The 18,809-nt window shown below is 32.7% G+C and overlaps 1 protein-coding gene across 1 annotated transcript in view; it reads left to right on the top strand.

Annotated features, from left to right (window-relative positions):
- Window positions 1-2,344: 2,344 nt before the first annotated feature.
- LRRTM4 (leucine rich repeat transmembrane neuronal 4) overlaps window positions 2,345-18,809 on the top strand; it is a 699,335-nt gene continuing 682,870 nt past the window's right edge. Inside the window, exons 1-2 of the mRNA XM_015538079.2 lie at window positions 2,345-2,380; window positions 4,216-5,762. Coding sequence (XP_015393565.2) covers window positions 2,377-2,380; window positions 4,216-5,762 — 1,551 coding nt within the window. The 5' untranslated portion in view covers window positions 2,345-2,376. The remainder of the gene's footprint in view (window positions 2,381-4,215; window positions 5,763-18,809) is intronic.

Raw genomic sequence — 18,809 nt, 5'->3', positions numbered from 1 at the left:
TGAAATTAAATCCATACAAAATTCATCTCCCAGGAAAATCTACTCTGTACAGTTTATTTTGCCTCCATGTACAATTAAAAATATGTACAAAAGTAGACTCCCTAATCATCCTTTTTCCTGTGTTCTCTGCCTCTACTCACCTTGCTTTATACATTGTGGTCATCATTCCCTGTCAACAAATACAAGTAATTTTATTTTAATTTTAAGGGCAGCATGTGTTCTAATCATGAATATATTAATTTTTCTTAACATGACCCTCTATTATTGAATATTTGGGTAGGGTGTTTGTTTCTATGTAAACTATACTACGAACAAATTATATGTGTATCATTTATGTTTATTTCCTTAGAAAGGTATACCTTTTTCATTAACCAAATAAAATTCCCTCTTTGGGTGTTCATTTGCATTTCAATAGGTATTAAGCCTTAAGCCAAAAGTATACATTTCTAAAATAGAAATTCAAGTATCAGTTAATGAGAAAGGGATATATTTGGGGGGACATATTATCTCTTTCTGTTCCTTGAAAAATCTTGGTAATTAGATAAATTGCCTGTTACTGCCTACACATAAATCTGAGTCAAATTATTTATGTTATTTATATGATAAGCCCTCCTTATTAATATTTTGGCAGTTTGGTTAGTAATCTCATCTAGCAGTCTCTCTCTGTGTTACATTAGTTCATTCTTTTGGATTGTTCCAAAAATCTTCTGCCAGAGGATTATGAAATAAACAAGTAAAGAGGAGAAACAAAATGGAAGGTGATGCATCATTATTTTTTTTTCTCAAAGTCCAATGCAAGTTGATGGAAAGCATAGGCTTTTAAAAATATATATTGCAGGTGTTTCATCATTTCGTCTTTCCTAATTGTGAGGATACTTGGCAAATTTTAGAGAAATACAACAGTGATACAGAACTCACATACTTTTTTTCTTCTGGAATTGTACATTATAAGTAACTTGCACAAAAAATGCATTATGAATGTAGACAACTTTAAAATATGGTGACTGCACAAGGATGTCAATTATACTCTGGAATAAAACTCTTATCTAAGTAACATTTAGTTTCTCTTAGTTACCTTCACATTTGTTAATATGGTATTAAAGATAACTACTTTAAGACTAAGAACGTACACTTCAAGAAAGTAATGATCCAGACTGTTTAATAAGATGTGCAAAATTGCATAGTGTATTTAATGATCAAAAGTTGGGAATTTAAAAATTAGATCTAAAAATTTTAAGTAACTATCTTTAAAAGTGATCTCATTATATTTTTCCCTTGAGTTAAGATTGCTTCTCTCTGTGACTTGCTTAAAAAATATAAATAAATAAAACAAACTGACAGCAATAACAACAACAAAAAAGCTCAAATGATTTCTGCTGAAAAAAGATAATAAATCTGTGATCTGTGCAAAGAAAAAAAAAGGCCCAGGGAACTTTTAAAAACTGCTAATTGGGTAATATTTAGCCAGTATTTTACTTAATATTTAATATCACTGAATGGAATCCTTGGCATAACCCTTTCATAATATATATATTATTGGAGAGAAAAAAAAAGTGATCCTGTGCCTTTAATTTCCCTTTCTGAGAGAGGGAAGGCTGCACACCACTGACAGGCTCACTTGTTCCCGTCTTTAATGTGCAATCTGTTTTCTCCAGCGGAGGGCACTCAGTGTATCACAAACTCAAGCATTAGCACCAACAAGCTCTGAGCATCATCAGTCTCTGGAAAGCCTTCTGAATTAGACAAGGGCTGCCTCTCAGCACAGCTACAAAACACTTTAAACCTGACCAGCTAAATGGATAAACCTAGCCTGCATAGCTTTTAAACTGGGGTCTCATACAGCACAGGAGGCCTACTTGCTTCAAGAACTGAAAATCCAGAGGATGAATTGCTTTATCTGGGAATGGCAAAAGCCAGCACAATAAGGAATGCCAGGTATTCTGAAGATTTTCTTTTTTTTTTTCCTTTTTTTTTTTTTTTTTTTTTTTTTTACCTCTCTTTTTACAGAGAAGTTGGTTACCTTCGAAATGGGCTGTAGCTTTTTTGCACAGATTGCCAATTACTGCTGATGGGTCTCTGGTGAATTACACAATGGTCCTCAGAGCTTAGAGGCCCTCCCCCTCCCCCCCCCCACTGGCTTCCTTTTCCCTGCCCCCCCCAATCCCACCCCATGCTGATTTTTTTTTTCATATATGTATATATATTTTTTGCCTGTCCTCTCCGGGGAAGTTTGTATGGGGCTACTAGCTCACATGCGGGATCAGAATGGTGTGAATGACAGCCGCACTGTGTCATGAAGGTGGTGGTGGTTTCAGCACGAGAGACCAAATAAGAAGAAAGCTGAGAGAGGGGGGAACCGTTTTTGGATGACAAAGGATGGGTAAGTGAACTTTTGTTGTTTCCTTCTTAGCAAAGCTGATCCTCTTGGCTTCCTATTCTCAGTCGTGGCATTAGCTGATAAAAGACGGGGAAACAGGCAAAAAGCAGCAGCCTCTGAGTTTGCCAGTTGACTCAGTATAGTTGCTATTATATTTTTAGATCATTTTCCTTTTAGTAGTTTTTTCTTTTTAAATCTGTAAATGCATAACACGGACTCAAACAGACTCTAGAGAAATATCTTTAAGACTGTCTCTTCTGTATGCGTTTCTACAGCTTGGGAATTGAGCCTGAGATAAATATTGTGTTTGCTTCTATTTCTTGATAACATTAACCACGCTTGTATTTCTGGTCGCGGTCAGGAAGAATGTTAACACTTTACTGTGTGTGTGTAGGGGTGGGGTCGTTACTTTATCAGAGGTCGCTCAAGGGTTTGTTTTATCTTTGAAGCTGTATCCTAAACACAGCTTCCAAATTTCCAGCAGTCATTTGCCAGTCTTATTTTTTCAAGTGTGACTGGCTTTTTTCCCCCCTTTCCCCTGTCTGGAAGAGCTGGAATGTATTTCAATGAGATTGTAACTGGCAAAAGGACAGAGAGCAAGATCGGGTTTCAAATTAAAACAAAACAAAACAAAACAAAAAACCTGGTTGAATGAAAGAAGGAGAGCTTTTTAATTAGAGGTTTGGCTGATTGCCTCTTGCTTAAAATATGAATATTTAAGATAAATAAAGAAACTGCAGCACACAGGGTTCCCCCCCCCCCTTACCACTAAGAAATAATAAATCTACTGTTGACAGAGGAAAGAAGTCCCTTAACATGCTATGACTTGGAAATGCAGCACAAGTGCCAATACATTGCAACTTTGCAGGTTTTTGGAAGTTAATGGAGGTAGGGGAGGAAAAAAAAAGTCTGAGAAATTTGAGCAGGTCGGTTTGGAAATGGGGGGTAGTAGTCTATTGCTTCTCTTCTTGCTTTTTCCCCAAATTTGCAAAAGCAACTATGTTAAAAATAACAGCAAAACTAATACTACACAAAATTATTTTTCATTTTATGCAAATATTTAATAAGAATTTGACAATCTTAACTTTGACATGTTCTGTGTTATCAGTAGTTAGGGCTCTGGGCTGATGTATCAATTGCTGGGCAAGAGAGCCACGGTAGGCAGTTCCTCCTGAATGCTGAGAGTATATATGCTTATTAACACGTTGAGAGTACCTCACACTGTTAGTAGTCTTCATACCATGCTTCACTGGTTGCCCATACTAGTCCCAATGCCATTTGTTCAGAGCTCATGTATTGTTATTCCATTATGCAATAAGGATACAGTTTCAGGCAGGGCAAACTTGGGTTACCTTGACAGCTTACTGAACCTCTTTTGTCAAATCAAAGTCTGTTTGCTCAACTAGGAAAGATGTCCAAGTACAGGGTTTTCTAAGTCACAGTTTTGCCATTACCGGAAGACTCAGTACTCTTCATTTTTGTGCTGATGTTCAACAGAATGACTACCCAAATATTATTGTTATTAAAATGTTGGCGTTAAGTGATAAGACAGGCTGTGTGCTTTTCAGTGTTGATGACTGTATGAACTCCTAAAACTCGGGAAAGATTTTCTTAGTTCCACGGCACTGTGGTGATTTGAAAATCAAGGAAGAAAGAAGGAAACCTGAATAGCAAACATGCAACACTGAAGAAAATAAGACTTCAGATGTTGAATACATTGTTCTTAAATCAACTGTCCCATGACTGTACTAGATGGGATGCCCCTGATATCGGTAAGCTGGCGGTGATTTATATTAATAGCTTTACAATGTGCATTTGTCTTCTTTTTAATATTGTAGGTTTCCGTTTAATTACGCAGCTGAGAGGCATGCGTGTGGTGCTAGTGCTACTTCCTACACTGCTGCTTGTTATGCTCACGGGGGCTCAGAGAGCTTGCCCAAAGAACTGCAGATGTGATGGCAAAATTGTATACTGTGAGTCTCATGCTTTCGCAGATATCCCTGAGAACATTTCTGGAGGGTCACAAGGCTTATCATTAAGGTTCAACAGCATTCAGAAACTCAAATCCAATCAGTTTGCTGGCCTTAACCAGCTTATATGGCTTTATCTTGACCATAATTACATTAGCTCAGTGGATGAAGATGCCTTTCAAGGGATCCGTAGACTGAAAGAATTAATTCTAAGCTCCAACAAAATTACCTATCTGCACAATAAAACATTTCACCCAGTTCCCAATCTCCGCAATCTGGATCTCTCCTACAATAAACTTCAGACATTGCAATCGGAACAATTTAAAGGTCTTCGGAAACTCATCATTTTGCACTTGAGATCTAACTCATTAAAGACTGTGCCGATAAGAGTGTTTCAAGACTGTCGAAATCTTGACTTTCTGGATTTGGGTTATAATCGTCTTCGAAGCTTGTCCCGAAATGCTTTTGCTGGCCTCTTGAAGTTGAAGGAGCTCCACTTGGAGCACAATCAGTTTTCCAAGATCAATTTTGCTCATTTTCCACGTCTCTTCAATCTCCGCTCAATTTACTTACAGTGGAACAGGATTCGTTCCATTAGCCAAGGCTTGACATGGACTTGGAGTTCCTTACACAACTTGGATTTATCAGGGAATGACATCCAAGGAATTGAGCCGGGCACATTTAAATGTCTACCCAATTTGCAAAAATTGAATTTGGATTCCAACAAGCTTACCAACATCTCACAGGAAACTGTCAATGCGTGGATATCGTTAATATCCATCACTTTGTCTGGAAATATGTGGGAATGCAGTCGGAGCATTTGTCCTCTATTTTATTGGCTTAAGAATTTCAAAGGAAATAAGGAAAGCACCATGATATGTGCAGGACCTAAGCATATCCAGGGGGAGAAGGTTAGTGATGCAGTGGAAACGTATAATATCTGCTCTGAAGTTCAGGTGGTCAACACAGAAAAATCACACCTGGTACCCCAAACGCCCCAGAAGCCTCTGATTATCCCTAAACCTACATTTTCCAAATCTGACCCCACCCAGCCCACCCTTGAAACACCAAGCCCTTCCCCAGGGTTTCAGATTCCTGGCACAGAGCAAGAGTATGAGCATGTTTCCTTTCACAAAATTATTGCAGGGAGTGTGGCTCTGTTTCTCTCAGTGGCCATGATCCTCTTGGTAATCTATGTGTCTTGGAAACGCTACCCAGCCAGCATGAAACAACTTCAGCAACATTCTCTTATGAAGAGGCGGCGGAAAAAGACCAGAGAATCTGAAAGACAAATGAATTCCCCTTTACAGGAGTATTATGTGGACTACAAGCCTACAAACTCTGAGACCATGGATATATCCGTTAATGGATCTGGGCCCTGCACATATACCATCTCTGGCTCCAGGGAATGCGAGGTATGAACCATGATCCTCCTAAAAGCATTTCTGCTGCGGGGAAGGAGAGGTAAATGTTTGAAGCCCTAGAGGTGTCTCTAATCACTAGAAAGATTAATGACCCTTTTGCTTTTGGGTTTTTGCTCAGTGTGAAAGGTTACTTAATTAAATTACAACCACCAGGAAATTGACTGTTTTCTTTATTTTTTTTTTAAATGGTTGAAACTTGAAGGAAGTTCATTCAAGGATGAGATTAAGTTGGAATAAAGCACTATGTTAAAACATCTGTTTTTTTTTTTTTTAACAGTTTGTATACAGAGGTTGGACTTACAAACACACATACACACAAAACTTTTTCATTCTAAAATTAACGTCTGGTTCTTGTTGTTTGACTTCTGTAATGGAGTAAAGAAGGAGAGACCAGCTTAATTTAAAAACAAAGTGATTTTACCAAAATTCCAGGAGGTAATGAAGATTTAAACCAAAGAGCAATTTACCCAAGGGTTGATTTTGTTGTAAATTTTTAGTTATAATTAAAGCATGCAACAGGGATCTCACAGGGATAACTTTCCGTGTTATTTGCCATTTAGTTATTATACCAGCATAGAGAATGTCAGAGGCCTACTGTGTAATTGTATTAGGCTTTTAAAGATGTTTTTCTTTCTTCTTTCCTTCCTTCCTGCCTTCCTTTTTTTTTTTTCTTTTTTTTTAAATTTACTGGACATAGATCACTTTTCATAGGTTTTCTTAAGTGCTGGCTATTTGTATGTAACCAGAATGAAACTTAAGTTCCATGTTTTGGCTATGTCCCTGGTAACTAAAATCAGGTCCTGATATTGTGGATGATTTAGCAATAATATAATGACAGGCATAACAGGGACTGTTTGTCAATGTTGCTGTCATCCCCAACAAAAATCATGTATATTCTTGTGAAACTTATCCAAAACTAAGTGATGCAAATATTTACAAATAAAAAGAGAGAGATTTGAGTTCTGGGTATTTTCCCTTATTGTAACATTAGCTTCAAATGAAGGCATTCCATGTTACCTTATTTTCATTTTCATGAGATTGAAGTTTGGATCCAGTTTCTGATTATTTAATTTTAAAGATTACTTACAGGAACTTGCTTATGCATAGAAAATAGTCACAGATTTCCAACTTGTTGATAAGTAGTACTGGATGCAAATTATTCTTTGCTTGGTAAAGTTGATCAAAAAGTACAAAGATCATGACTGCCAAGGCCTTGTTGCTGGAATAGAGTAGCAAAGAGAGAAAGTAAGTTCTGGCACAATGTTGTCTTAATATCTAATTTTAGATGATTTGTTGTTCAAAGGAAAGTTTTAATGAGTATTTAATGAGTATTTTCCCCTTTTTATTACTAGTTATAACAGTTGGAACAAATAATTTGCTCTATGATAATATATACCCAAAGTTTCCATAGTTCTAAAGGCAGATGCTGAGGGAAATGTTTTCAGACAAAGCACTGAGTTTGAAATATTCTCCAACTGAGTAGAATTTGGAATACTGAACTATTTTTCAGAGTTCATTTTCTCCTTTTTGTGTAGATTGAAAATAAGAATAGTAATCCCAGTAAAACATCCCTGAAAGAAACCTGCCTAAACAATTAACCTTAAAAATTAAGGAGAATGAGATATTTTATATGAGTCCTAACAAGACTTGATGATTTTATTGCAGGCTGACATTTATACAATGTACATGAATATTAGTAAAACAAGTTCATCCTGTTTTATTCTAGATTCTGTTTGTATTTTGAGATCCTCTTAAAGCATAGTAATACAAAAGGGAAAGGAGAATCCAAGTCCATTCATTCATTTTCTCTGGACTTTTGTAGTAGAGAGGTGATTTTTATTTATTATAATCACCAAGAAAGAAGAAAGATTCTTAAAGAACTAGGACTTGAGTATAGTGATTTCTAAAGCTTTTCCTGAGTTCTTAAATTCCAGAGATTATTCTTTTAAAGACCCTTGACTTTAACCATGATTAGAACAAAATAAAAACATGTTTTATTCCATAAAAACATGACTGTTTCAAATCACATTTTGATACTATGTGTATTAGCTAGAGGGGAGTTTATGGTCATGAAATTGCAGTGGCACTGTTGGAGTTGAATGTGGTGTTAAGACATATTAAATAATGAAGTACATAATTAAGTGTTGTAATGAAGAAAGTTGAAATGGCAACTCTGCTGAAGTAGATCAAACTCTCCGTGCCCTAAAACATGGGAAATGGTAGGTTATACATTTAAGACCATTAACTCACAGGGTCTAATGAAGCTGCATTTGAGTGAATATTAACCTGTTTTCCAACACAAACACATACAAACATTTCAGCCACCACTCCCCCTTTTTGACAGGATAGTCAGTCTACTACAGTTATAGGTGGATATAAGAAATAAGAAAAAGCAAATTCTTAGAAAGTGTGGTGAGAACCATAATTTCCCCTTATGTCTTTGTCACTATGGAGTAAAATTTCTCCTGTTGAGAAAATTTCTCTACAGAATGAAGCCAAGAGAGAGGAGTGATATGTCCAATTCTTTAGGACTATAGAGGTGTGCTGAGTTATAGTCTGCTGTTGCTTTTATAAACCTCACCTATCAATAGCTTAGAAAAATAAAGAATCAATATATTTACAATACAATTTTGTGAGGTAGTCTTTTTTTAAATTCAGAACACCAAACTCTACCCAATAAAGCCATAAATACTTAACTAGAAAACTTAGCACTAAGTGCCTTGAAAACAAACTGCATTAAATTGAAACTTCCACTTATACAACTGTTATATTTAGTTATTGTGATCTAAATATAGTTCAAATATCCGTTTTGTGTATTTCTTTTAAGAAGAAAATAAAAATATTAAGATCTCTGATTAGAATGGTGTCTCTGAGTTAACATACAAATATAAAATATAGCATGCAGTTCAATAAGTGAATAACTTTGGCTCTATTCTTTATAAGTTTTAATTTTTGAAAAGTCCACGTGCACATTCTAGGTTAATACATTGAAGAAGAATATTATAATACCTTAGGCAGTAAAACTCTCTTATATCTATAAAAGAAGAATAGAGTAGATAGTAGTGAATAATTAATATGATATATGGCACAATTCTAATAGATACATACATCTCAATCATAATACTTTGAGTGGAGCAGTGTGCTTGGTTGAACTGAATCATTTAAAAATTTGTCTCTCCTCAATATGTGCTCTGAAAGGAGTACTTCAAGCCAGAAGGATACAGCTTTGCCTGAAGCTTAGTAAGGTGTTATTAAAAGAGAAAATTGCAAATAGGTACTTTTGAAAATAGTTTGTGGTGCTTTGCATAGCTTTATCTCATTAAAAATATTACAAGAATTATGAAGGTACTTTATTTTGCATACCAAAATTTTACTTGATAATTATACAGAACAATTTTGAACACCTGTTTTTTCTAGGATATGTTGTATTAACTGAAATTAGCAAGGACCTTTATAAAACTAATTATTGTGAGTATGGGAGAAGAGAGAACACTTCAAGTTTGTCTTGTGAATTAAAAAACATGAAATTGGTAAAACCTTAACATGAATGAATAAATGAAAGCGGTCTCTAAAGAAATTCTCCATTCCAAGTATTTTAAAAGTTAACTAATTGAAATATAAAGTTTAATGATCCCATAATGCTAAGAGTGCTGCCATTAGGAAAATGAGACTATAGGTGACACTAGATATGTATTTTCCAGATATTTGATATTTTAGTTATAACTCTTCAAAATCAAGTAAAATACAATGGTTGCAATTGGGCTTACTTTATTTCTTTCACTGCTATGCAGTGGGTGGTATAGACCATTTCTAACAGTTTATATTTATTGAATATATTATGTCAGGTCCAAACTATTGATTTAGGAGGGATTATTAACTTCTTTCTACACTTTAGATATTGACATTTTAAAGGATACTAAGTAAATTTATGAGAACTAAAAAGCATAATATGTTCAAAGAGGATTTCTAAGTGATGGAGGCCCAATATCCTTGAGTTTAATTTACACCTTATCAATACAAAACTATAGAAAATAAACTTCATTTGGGGGCTGACTCCCACTGTGTTATGTCAGAATGTTATAATTGAAACTTTACTTTGTAAATCCACTTAAATTATATCTATGTGTGTATGTGTGTGTGTGTATGTGTTTGTATATATGCATGTGTATGTGTTCATGTACAGAGAGACAGAATATTCCATTAAATTCTCCTGTATTTTGGACATTTGAAAGAAACTTGGGTTCTAGTTATCAGAATTTGTTAGGAACATACTTCTTAAGGTAGATGTTTAAAACTCTCTAAAATTGTAGGTATCTCCTGTCTAGATACCGTCTTTCTTAATGTTCTTTTTCTTTCAAAAAGCAGAATTTAAACTACACATTGCCATTTTTGGTGTGACTTTGAGCTCGTCACTAGTTTCCCTGTGACCCATCACTAAATGAGTATATGCGATGAGCACAATATATCCCAACTCAAAGCTTTGCTCAGACTAGTAAACTTTGTAAACTCTGTGGGCATTCCCAGGACTGCAAAAGCAAGATGGGATCTAGAGGAAAAGTGAGCTATTGGTATTCATTGTCAATGAGAAATGAAAGAAATTTTGAGTTAAAAAAAAAAAACAAAAAAAACAAACAGCATGCTCAGGTGAGGAACATTATAATTTCCTTTATGCTTGAGGAGAACATATGTAACACGCACGCATGGGTACACATAACATGCATGCAAGCACACACGCAGATTTATGTATCTTTCAAATTCTGGCAAGTAACTGGTTGTTTTGAAAGCATTTAAATATGACTGTTTATTAAAAATATCTGTTGTCTGAATTTGATTCAATTAAAATCAATGTGAAAAGAGTTTTTAGTAGAATCTGCAAATGGCAATGGTGAGGAATGACAGCTTCCAAAAATGCCTGACATGATTAATTTAGGAAAGATTTTAAACTGAGGATAAAGGGTCCAATTACCTTTTTTAGAATAAGTTTTTATTAGCACCTCATGGACAAAGTTTTAATAAGATTCCAAGCTGAAAACGTCTGACTATGGTCTTAGGAATGTACATCTTTTGAGACACCCCAGTAATATTCATATGATTTCAGAGTTTTTCTTCTTGGGATTTTTTTATATTGTATAAAATCTAGTCATCCTAGTTCTCAGGAATTACATTTATAGATAACTTTATGCATTGGAAGTTGCTTCGTAATATTAGCATTGAGGACATGGTGACTCATCAAAATTTTCATGTCTCTAGAGTTTCCTGAATCACTAAATCACAGTGGTACACTGGCAACCTGTATATCATCAGACACTGGGAGTTTTGAAAAATTGGTGTGTCTTTGGAGCAGTGAAGAGCATGAAAGTGATGTTAAATATGTTTTAAAAATTAAAATTGCTTTTTATAGTACCGAAAGAAGCATCATCCATCAGGTCAATTTAATAAAATCTCAATATTCTTAAAATGAAAGAGAAATTATGAGGGTATTTTTCTTGGGCACTCCATAAGCCATTAAAAATTTTACTGTACATTAAGGAAAGTTGCGAAGCACAGAATTTCCTGTGGCATCAAAATCACTGGCTTTTAAATAAACTGCTTCAGTATGTTTGAAACTCCTCAATATATGCAAAGGCTATGATTCATACTCCTGCTAAATAGTTCAGAAAATAGTGCTTTCATTGTTAAGAGAAATTAAGGTTTAAACAAATGTAGATGTGGGAAAATTGTTTTTTAAGAGTAAGATGTTTGACTTATGTCAGATATTATATAATACTTGTAAACCTAAGGTTTGGGAATGGAAGGACAGCAAAACTTCTATGCATTAATAAAAGGTTAAGGTCATCATGAAAATATTTTTTAAAAATCGGAAAAAATCATGTCCAAAAATTATTAATAAGTTTAACTGAGAGGGAAACATTGAACAAAAATTAATGCCTGGGTATCATATGAGTAGTAAATACATGCATACTAAATACGATTATGATATTAAGCATTATTGTTTGTACATGGAAGTGAGACTTTTATATTTAATATTATATAAATGGTATTCTTACATATAAGTACAAAAGTAACCTTGAAATAAAAGTGTATTTAAATAACCATTGCAATTAAACGCCCACATATTTCATATAAATATTTCTAAAATGCTAAAATGTATATTGCAGATATTAAAGTAATATATATTATACCTTTTAATAAACCCTGTTCTTTACTGACTTGTCCAATTCACATGAATTGCCTCAAAAGTAAATATTTGGGGGATATTAAAAAATGTAAAGACATTGAGATAATTTTGTTTCTTCTGTCACTGTCTCAATTTTAGCATGATTGTTTTCTGAATTTTGGAATGTCCATACCACCATCTCTTGGAAAGTTCTATTCTCTTTTTTACTTCAGTTTTTTATATGTTTACTCAATTCTCAGACCTCAGAAGGGTACAGATAGAATCATTAAACCTAGCAAGAATGGCTATCTTTTTTTTTCTTTAATGATTTTTTAACGTAAATTCTTCTAGTAGAAGGAAATAAGGCACATTAAACATTTTTATCACATTGGTTTTGAAGGAAATATTTAAGGTAAATGCAGTAACTATAATATTCAAACAAAATTTCATTTATAATTGTCATTTTTACTTACTATTCCAGTGGTTGAAATCTTCAAATCTTATTGAGTTTAAAACTTTAAAAAAAACTTCATAGTATATATAAATATTCAAAGCAGACAAGCTACAGTGAATATAGATAGATTTGTTTAAGAAAACTCTTTTTTAGGATCTCCTAAGCAAATAGGTCCTTCTAAATAGGAATGTGCAGGGTTATGAATTTATTCCATTTTCGGATCATTTTCAAGGTTAATGCAAAACTTTATAGACACTAATTTTGGAGTAGCAAATGATATAGACAAAGAGGAAAAATAATTGAAATTATTATTTTAGAAATTCAATTCTATTTAATTCATATTCACGGTATATTTTCATTTTAAGGATAACAATTTTGTTTTGCTATCTTTAAATATCAGATAAAGCTTTGAAATTACACTGGTTATTAAGGCAAACAAATAAGAAACAGTATTTGAATTTAAATTCTGTGCTTGTTTTTAATTCCTCCCTCGTCCCTCAAGTCACGTTTACTGAAACATATGTTCTTTCATTTTTTTCCCAGTGATCTAATTATTTGTGGGGGGTGAGAATTATAAAAAGTTGATTTCCTGTTTCCTTTAAGTAACTCTTATTAAATACATTTATGTTCACATGAAGCCTTGAAAATATTGCTTGTCTGTTTCGGCATAAATTTAATTATGATGCATTACACTATTAAGTTTTTGGTATTTACAATTTTAAATCGACACCAACATTGTTGTATGTTTCTAATAAGACTTAAAAAAGAAAGAAATAGAAATTAATTGTGTCTGAGTCTTTTTTAGTATGATCTCCACAGAAGAAAAATTGTTATTTTCTTCTGTGTTTATAGGTCTGTAAAAGTGATAGCAGAGAGGTCAGCCTTCAAGTACTTTAGGTTGATGGTCAAACCATAGTATGAACCAAAATTGCATTGGTCCAGTGGTTAGATCAAAGGGTGAAAAAAAGGCCTGAGAGACTTGAAACTCACTCACTTTACTTCTGTAATATTGGACAAGTAAATATGTATCTGACCTTTCTGTGATATAATTTTTCCATCTATTGAACTGGGATAATAACTTTCCAACTAACTTGTTGAAATGATTAATGAGCTACTATTCGAAAACCACTCTGAACTCCTCCATAAAAAGCTTCAGTGTAAATATAAATGATTATTAGCCATAAGCCCTACTGTCTACTGAAAAATGCAAAATACATTGTAGCTGTATTATTTTCATTGTTATTATTAGTTATAATGATGGCTATAGTACTCCCTGATGTAGAAACAAGTGTTGTGGTTACATTTTTACTAAAGTGAATAATAAACCTGACCTTTCAGTCCCTTGTCTGAGCTGTAATTTAGTTTGGGTACCAGACACGCTAATATATAAATAATACCTCAGGATTTGTAAAATACTCCCTTGGCTGAACGTTTTATTCATGTTTCAAAGACAGTAGCACTTATACTTCTTTTATTAGTATTAACTCTAAGGAAGAAATGGGTTATAGAAACAACTTACAAATTTCCATTCTGATCGAGTTTACCCTTCAGTTCATTTTCTTAATAAGTGGAGGCAGTTTTCATTTCTCCAAATTGTTTATGAATAACAAGTTAATATGTATTTTTAAAAACTGGTATTTCTCTAGCAAAAATATATAATATTTAATGCTTTCATGTGTGTAAGTATTTATTTTGGTTGAGGATAATATGAGTTCTTATTTTTGCACAAATAGATTCTTACATCCTATTTTTGTCCCCATCCTTGTAATATATTTTAATGTGAAGTATATTTATATTTTAAGTTTCCCCATGGAATACCTCCTGTGATAATGTTGTATGCTGTGAAATAGAGGGTACTACTAGTACAGGTCCTTAACAACAAAAAAAAATACCCTACAGACAAAAGAAAAAAAAATTATCTTTTCTGGAGAAGACGATAAGTTATTTTCCTTGTGATTGCAAAGGCAGTATTATTTCAAAATGAGGATTCTTCCAGTCATTAAGTGTCTCTTCCAATGATGTATTCTGGAACTAGGCACATAACTATAGAATGGGGCCATGGACCCACTGGACCTACTAGACCCACTATGAAATGGACCTGAGCTAAAATTCCATCGATCACCATGAGCCCCTAATCTAACTCTGGGACCACAGTGATGTTTAGGGTATGCAGGAATTAGTGTCACTTCCAAGTCAATGTCCAGTAAGCCCCCAAACCTGATTATATCACTTAACCCAATGCACAGTCACTTTGGTAAATAACTGTATGTCCCTTTGGGAAAGGATGGAAAAAAGATTAAGAGTATACATTTGACACTGTAGCTTTGTCTTTTCCTCAGTGGGATCTGACCTTTCATTCAAATGTTTCTTGGTCTTAAATTGACTCAAGTCTGGGAATTGATTATGGTGCCCTGACACTCTATTTTGGTGATTCATGGTATACTTCTGTTCACTTGACCTAGATCTGGCCTACTTATACAGATCAAGTAAGAATTAGTACTCATGTACTTTTTTCCTAAGGATACCATGATCAAAAAGACCACACCATGGGTCTCTTGAGTCAAATTATTTGATTGCTGCTTTGACTTTACTGTCTCTTACGGTAACTACGTCTATCTTGTCTTTGGCAATTAAGTGCTGACAGGCCCATACCACCTGGGGATTGCATCTTTCCCATTGAAATAGGAATGCCAGTTATGTGGTAGCTGTTCCCACTGTGATTTTGACCTGCAGCAAAGAGTGACCAGAGAGTCATTAGCCCTGACCTTACTCTTCCCAAACTTCCCTCCCCAGTTGCCAGGTAGTCAACCCATTTCATATTCTTAGAATTTGGTCTAGAGGACTCTGACCAGATTTTTTTATTGTTTTTATTTTTGAGCATCACTGCTTAGATGCCAATCTTGAAAATTGAAAGATGAGAGAATGCTATTATAAATATAAATTTTTAATATTTTACAAATTTTAATCTCTCTTGACTCTGTCCACTCATGGTCTGTGTTTTCTCAAATGACTGGATGATAAGAAATTAGTTTAAATCAGTATTCCAACTTTATGCTCCTTTAATTTTGGCATACCTTGTTTCTTGAAAATGTATATACAACTCTCCACCAAAACATGAAGATTGGCAAAGATCATGGCCTAGATAGACAATACTATCCATTCTCTTTCACATTGCATTTCGTACTGAAAATTTATTGGAACATGGTGACTAATTACATATGAAAATATATTATGTAATCAATGCTCTCTCAGAATATTTCTATTTTATAGATACCAATTATTAGATAAATATTGCTTTGAAATATGAACATGTACAGTTTTGTACATTAACCTGATGTATTTTATTTATTTTCCATTATTTTCTAATTATACATGAATGCTTCTTTAGAAAATGTTGAAAACAGGTTATTTACAAAAATAAAACAGTTGTCAACAATTTTCACTATGCAGTGATAACACTAAAAATTTTGCTATTTCACTTCTATTATGTGCACAGGTAATGTATGTGGGAGTTCATAAAGTTAATTTGTTATTGAAAACTATGTATAGATATATGTTACTGTTACTTTAAAGTTCAGATTTTGTGATGGATAGAATCACTTTTAAAAATACTGTATTTTGAAACTCACTTACTTACACCTTCTTTTTGTTGGACATTTATGCTGAGTCGTTTCACTGTTAGGATAGTTCTTCAGTGACCTCTTCCTTTAGGTAAATTCCTTGAAGAGAAAATACATAGCCAAAAGAATGAAAACTTTAAACTCCTTAATTCATCCTACTACACTATTCCCTCAAAAAATATACCTATTTGTGTTAACACATCCATTGTATAAGATTTAACATTTTCCCTACATATACACCAACATTATTTATTATCTTTTATTAAACAAATTGACACATTATATTTTGGTGTTTAACATTTACATTTTTAACTTAGTGCATTAGGATTTTTTTTGTGTGCAGTATTGTGTTAATTGGATTTCTTATTTTGAAATAGGATGTATGAACAATCCGTGAGGTCAATAATAGTTTTCATTATGTTCTCTTACATTGCTTTTATTTTTAGAAAGGCCTTTCCCATCCTTTATGTAGATAAATATTCACTATGTTTCGATCATTTCCTCTGTAGGTATAGTTTTATATTTAATTTTTTAATCTACCTAAACTATCTATTAGAATATAATGTGAAATATAGTCTGAACTTGTTTTTTCCCCATTAAAGAATTATGATTTTGTCACTGTGTTTCACATAACATTAATGTAAAACTATATATTCATGTCTGGTTTCTATATTTTGCCATGGATCTATTCTCTATTCTTGTATCAAAAACATATTTTTACCTTAATATGGTTTTAAGATACATTTTAGATTATAAAGGTGTCTTCTTCTAAATTCCACATAGATTTTTAAAAACTGTCTTGGTTATTTCTTGCTATTTTCATTTGAAATAAAATTTTGTATGTGTCTCTTCCTCCTTCTCCCTCTTTTTAATCTTCTCCTTCTGGAACACACACACACACACACACACACACACACACACACACACACGCGCGCGCGCACACACACAGTATTTTGATTGTCATTATGTGGATCTATGAATCAAATTGGAAATAATGGAAATCTCTACACTTGTCAAAGGAAATGTTATGGATAGCATACAAATGGCATAGAACTCAATTTGCATTACCTGTCTTTTGTGTCCCCAGTAATGATGAGTTGATTTGCTTTATTTTAAATTTCTAATGCATATATAAGATCCTAAGTGTATAGATGCATAAAAATTACTATCAACATATTTACAAAAGCAATTAATTTCAGGAGACTAAGTTGATTTCTTTTTGAAATTTCTAGTTCAAAAATAAGTTTATAAAATACAAAATGTGTTAACTTTCTCATAGTTAACATTTCTTTATTTTCTATTTGTATTGACTAAATCTTCTAGAATAATATCAAACAATTACAGTGATTTTAAGCAATATTTTTGTTCCTTATTTTGATGGGACTGCCTTTTCTGTTTTTGTCCATTTTATCAACTCTATATTCATTCACTTTTCTATTCTACAAAAATGTATTGTTTACTTTCACTAGTAGGTGTTAATACTGGGTTCAGTGCTTGTGTTTACAATAGCAGATGCAATACTTTGTTTTAGGTAAAAATTATTTATCACATCATTATACCTATAGTGTCATTATAAAATACATATTTATCAGATGGACATTCAATTTTACTAAATGACTTTTTGGAATTGTGTTTTTTTCTCTTTGGACGGCCTATCTTTCCCTCTCACTATTATTGATTTTATGAATTATATATTTTATTTCCTACTCTTAAATGTTATTTACATTTCTGGAATTAACTATGGTAGTTTTTTTCCTAACATTCTTCCTAGATCACCTCTGATTGAATTTACTTTTATTTTCTTTGCAATTTTTAAATTTCTCTTAATTAGGGAGGAGGGCCAATATTCTTCTCTCTTTATCAAAAGTTGAGTTATATTTATTAATATCTTTTTTCTAGCTCTGAGATGGTTAAAATAATACAGGTATTATCTCTTCCTTGAAACTTGTAAAGCAGCCAATGAAAACTCCTTTTGTATTGTCCCTTTGTGGATATAATAATGAGAAAACATTATAAATTTTACTCAGATTTGTTCACCTTTTGCTGTCCTTGAATCAGAATATTGAATTACAGTTTCCTAGAAAAATACTAATATCATTAAAAATTTAACATATATAATGATTTTTATTTTATGTAATAATTTTTTAGGCTTAGGCAACTTCTCTAGTCATGTATTTTTTCCTTCAGTCTCTGTGGACCACTGTACTAGAAATTGTAAACGAGGCAGGTGAGTTTTTTCACTCTATACTCCAATAACCCAGAATCAAACCATTAGATCATTAGATATTAGATGCACTTTTTCCTTAAGAATGTCAATTCCTTAAAGATATAAAATTTATTTAATCTGATTTTTATATATTCTGTTTATTTTGTTAATTGCTAAAGATTTTCAGCTTTATTACTAATTTTAAAAGAATTTGGAGGAGAATCACCTTCAAATTATAAGGAATTCTATTAGTGTTCCATTTCCTAAGGTATAACCTGACCTCTGAATGAATGCCTCCACCAGCACGCCCTAGCATCCTAAGTAATTTTACCTGATCGTTAAGGCGAAATTATTTCTTTATTCTAATCAGGGGTCAGAAAAATATTTCTGTAAAGGAATATAATAATATTAATATATTAATTATTAATTATTTAATATTAAAATTAATTATTTTAATTATAATTAAATATAATTATATTTATTATATATATAATTATATATATATTATATTATATAATATATATTATATATATTATATATTATATATTATATAATATATAATATAATATAATTATATATTATATAATTATATATATAATAT

This window comes from Panthera tigris, chromosome A3, assembly GCF_018350195.1.
Source record: "Panthera tigris isolate Pti1 chromosome A3, P.tigris_Pti1_mat1.1, whole genome shotgun sequence".
Taxonomy (NCBI): Eukaryota; Metazoa; Chordata; class Mammalia; order Carnivora; family Felidae; genus Panthera; species Panthera tigris.
The sequence above is the reverse complement of the archived record's forward strand: the minus strand, read 5'-3'. Positions and strand labels throughout refer to the sequence as shown.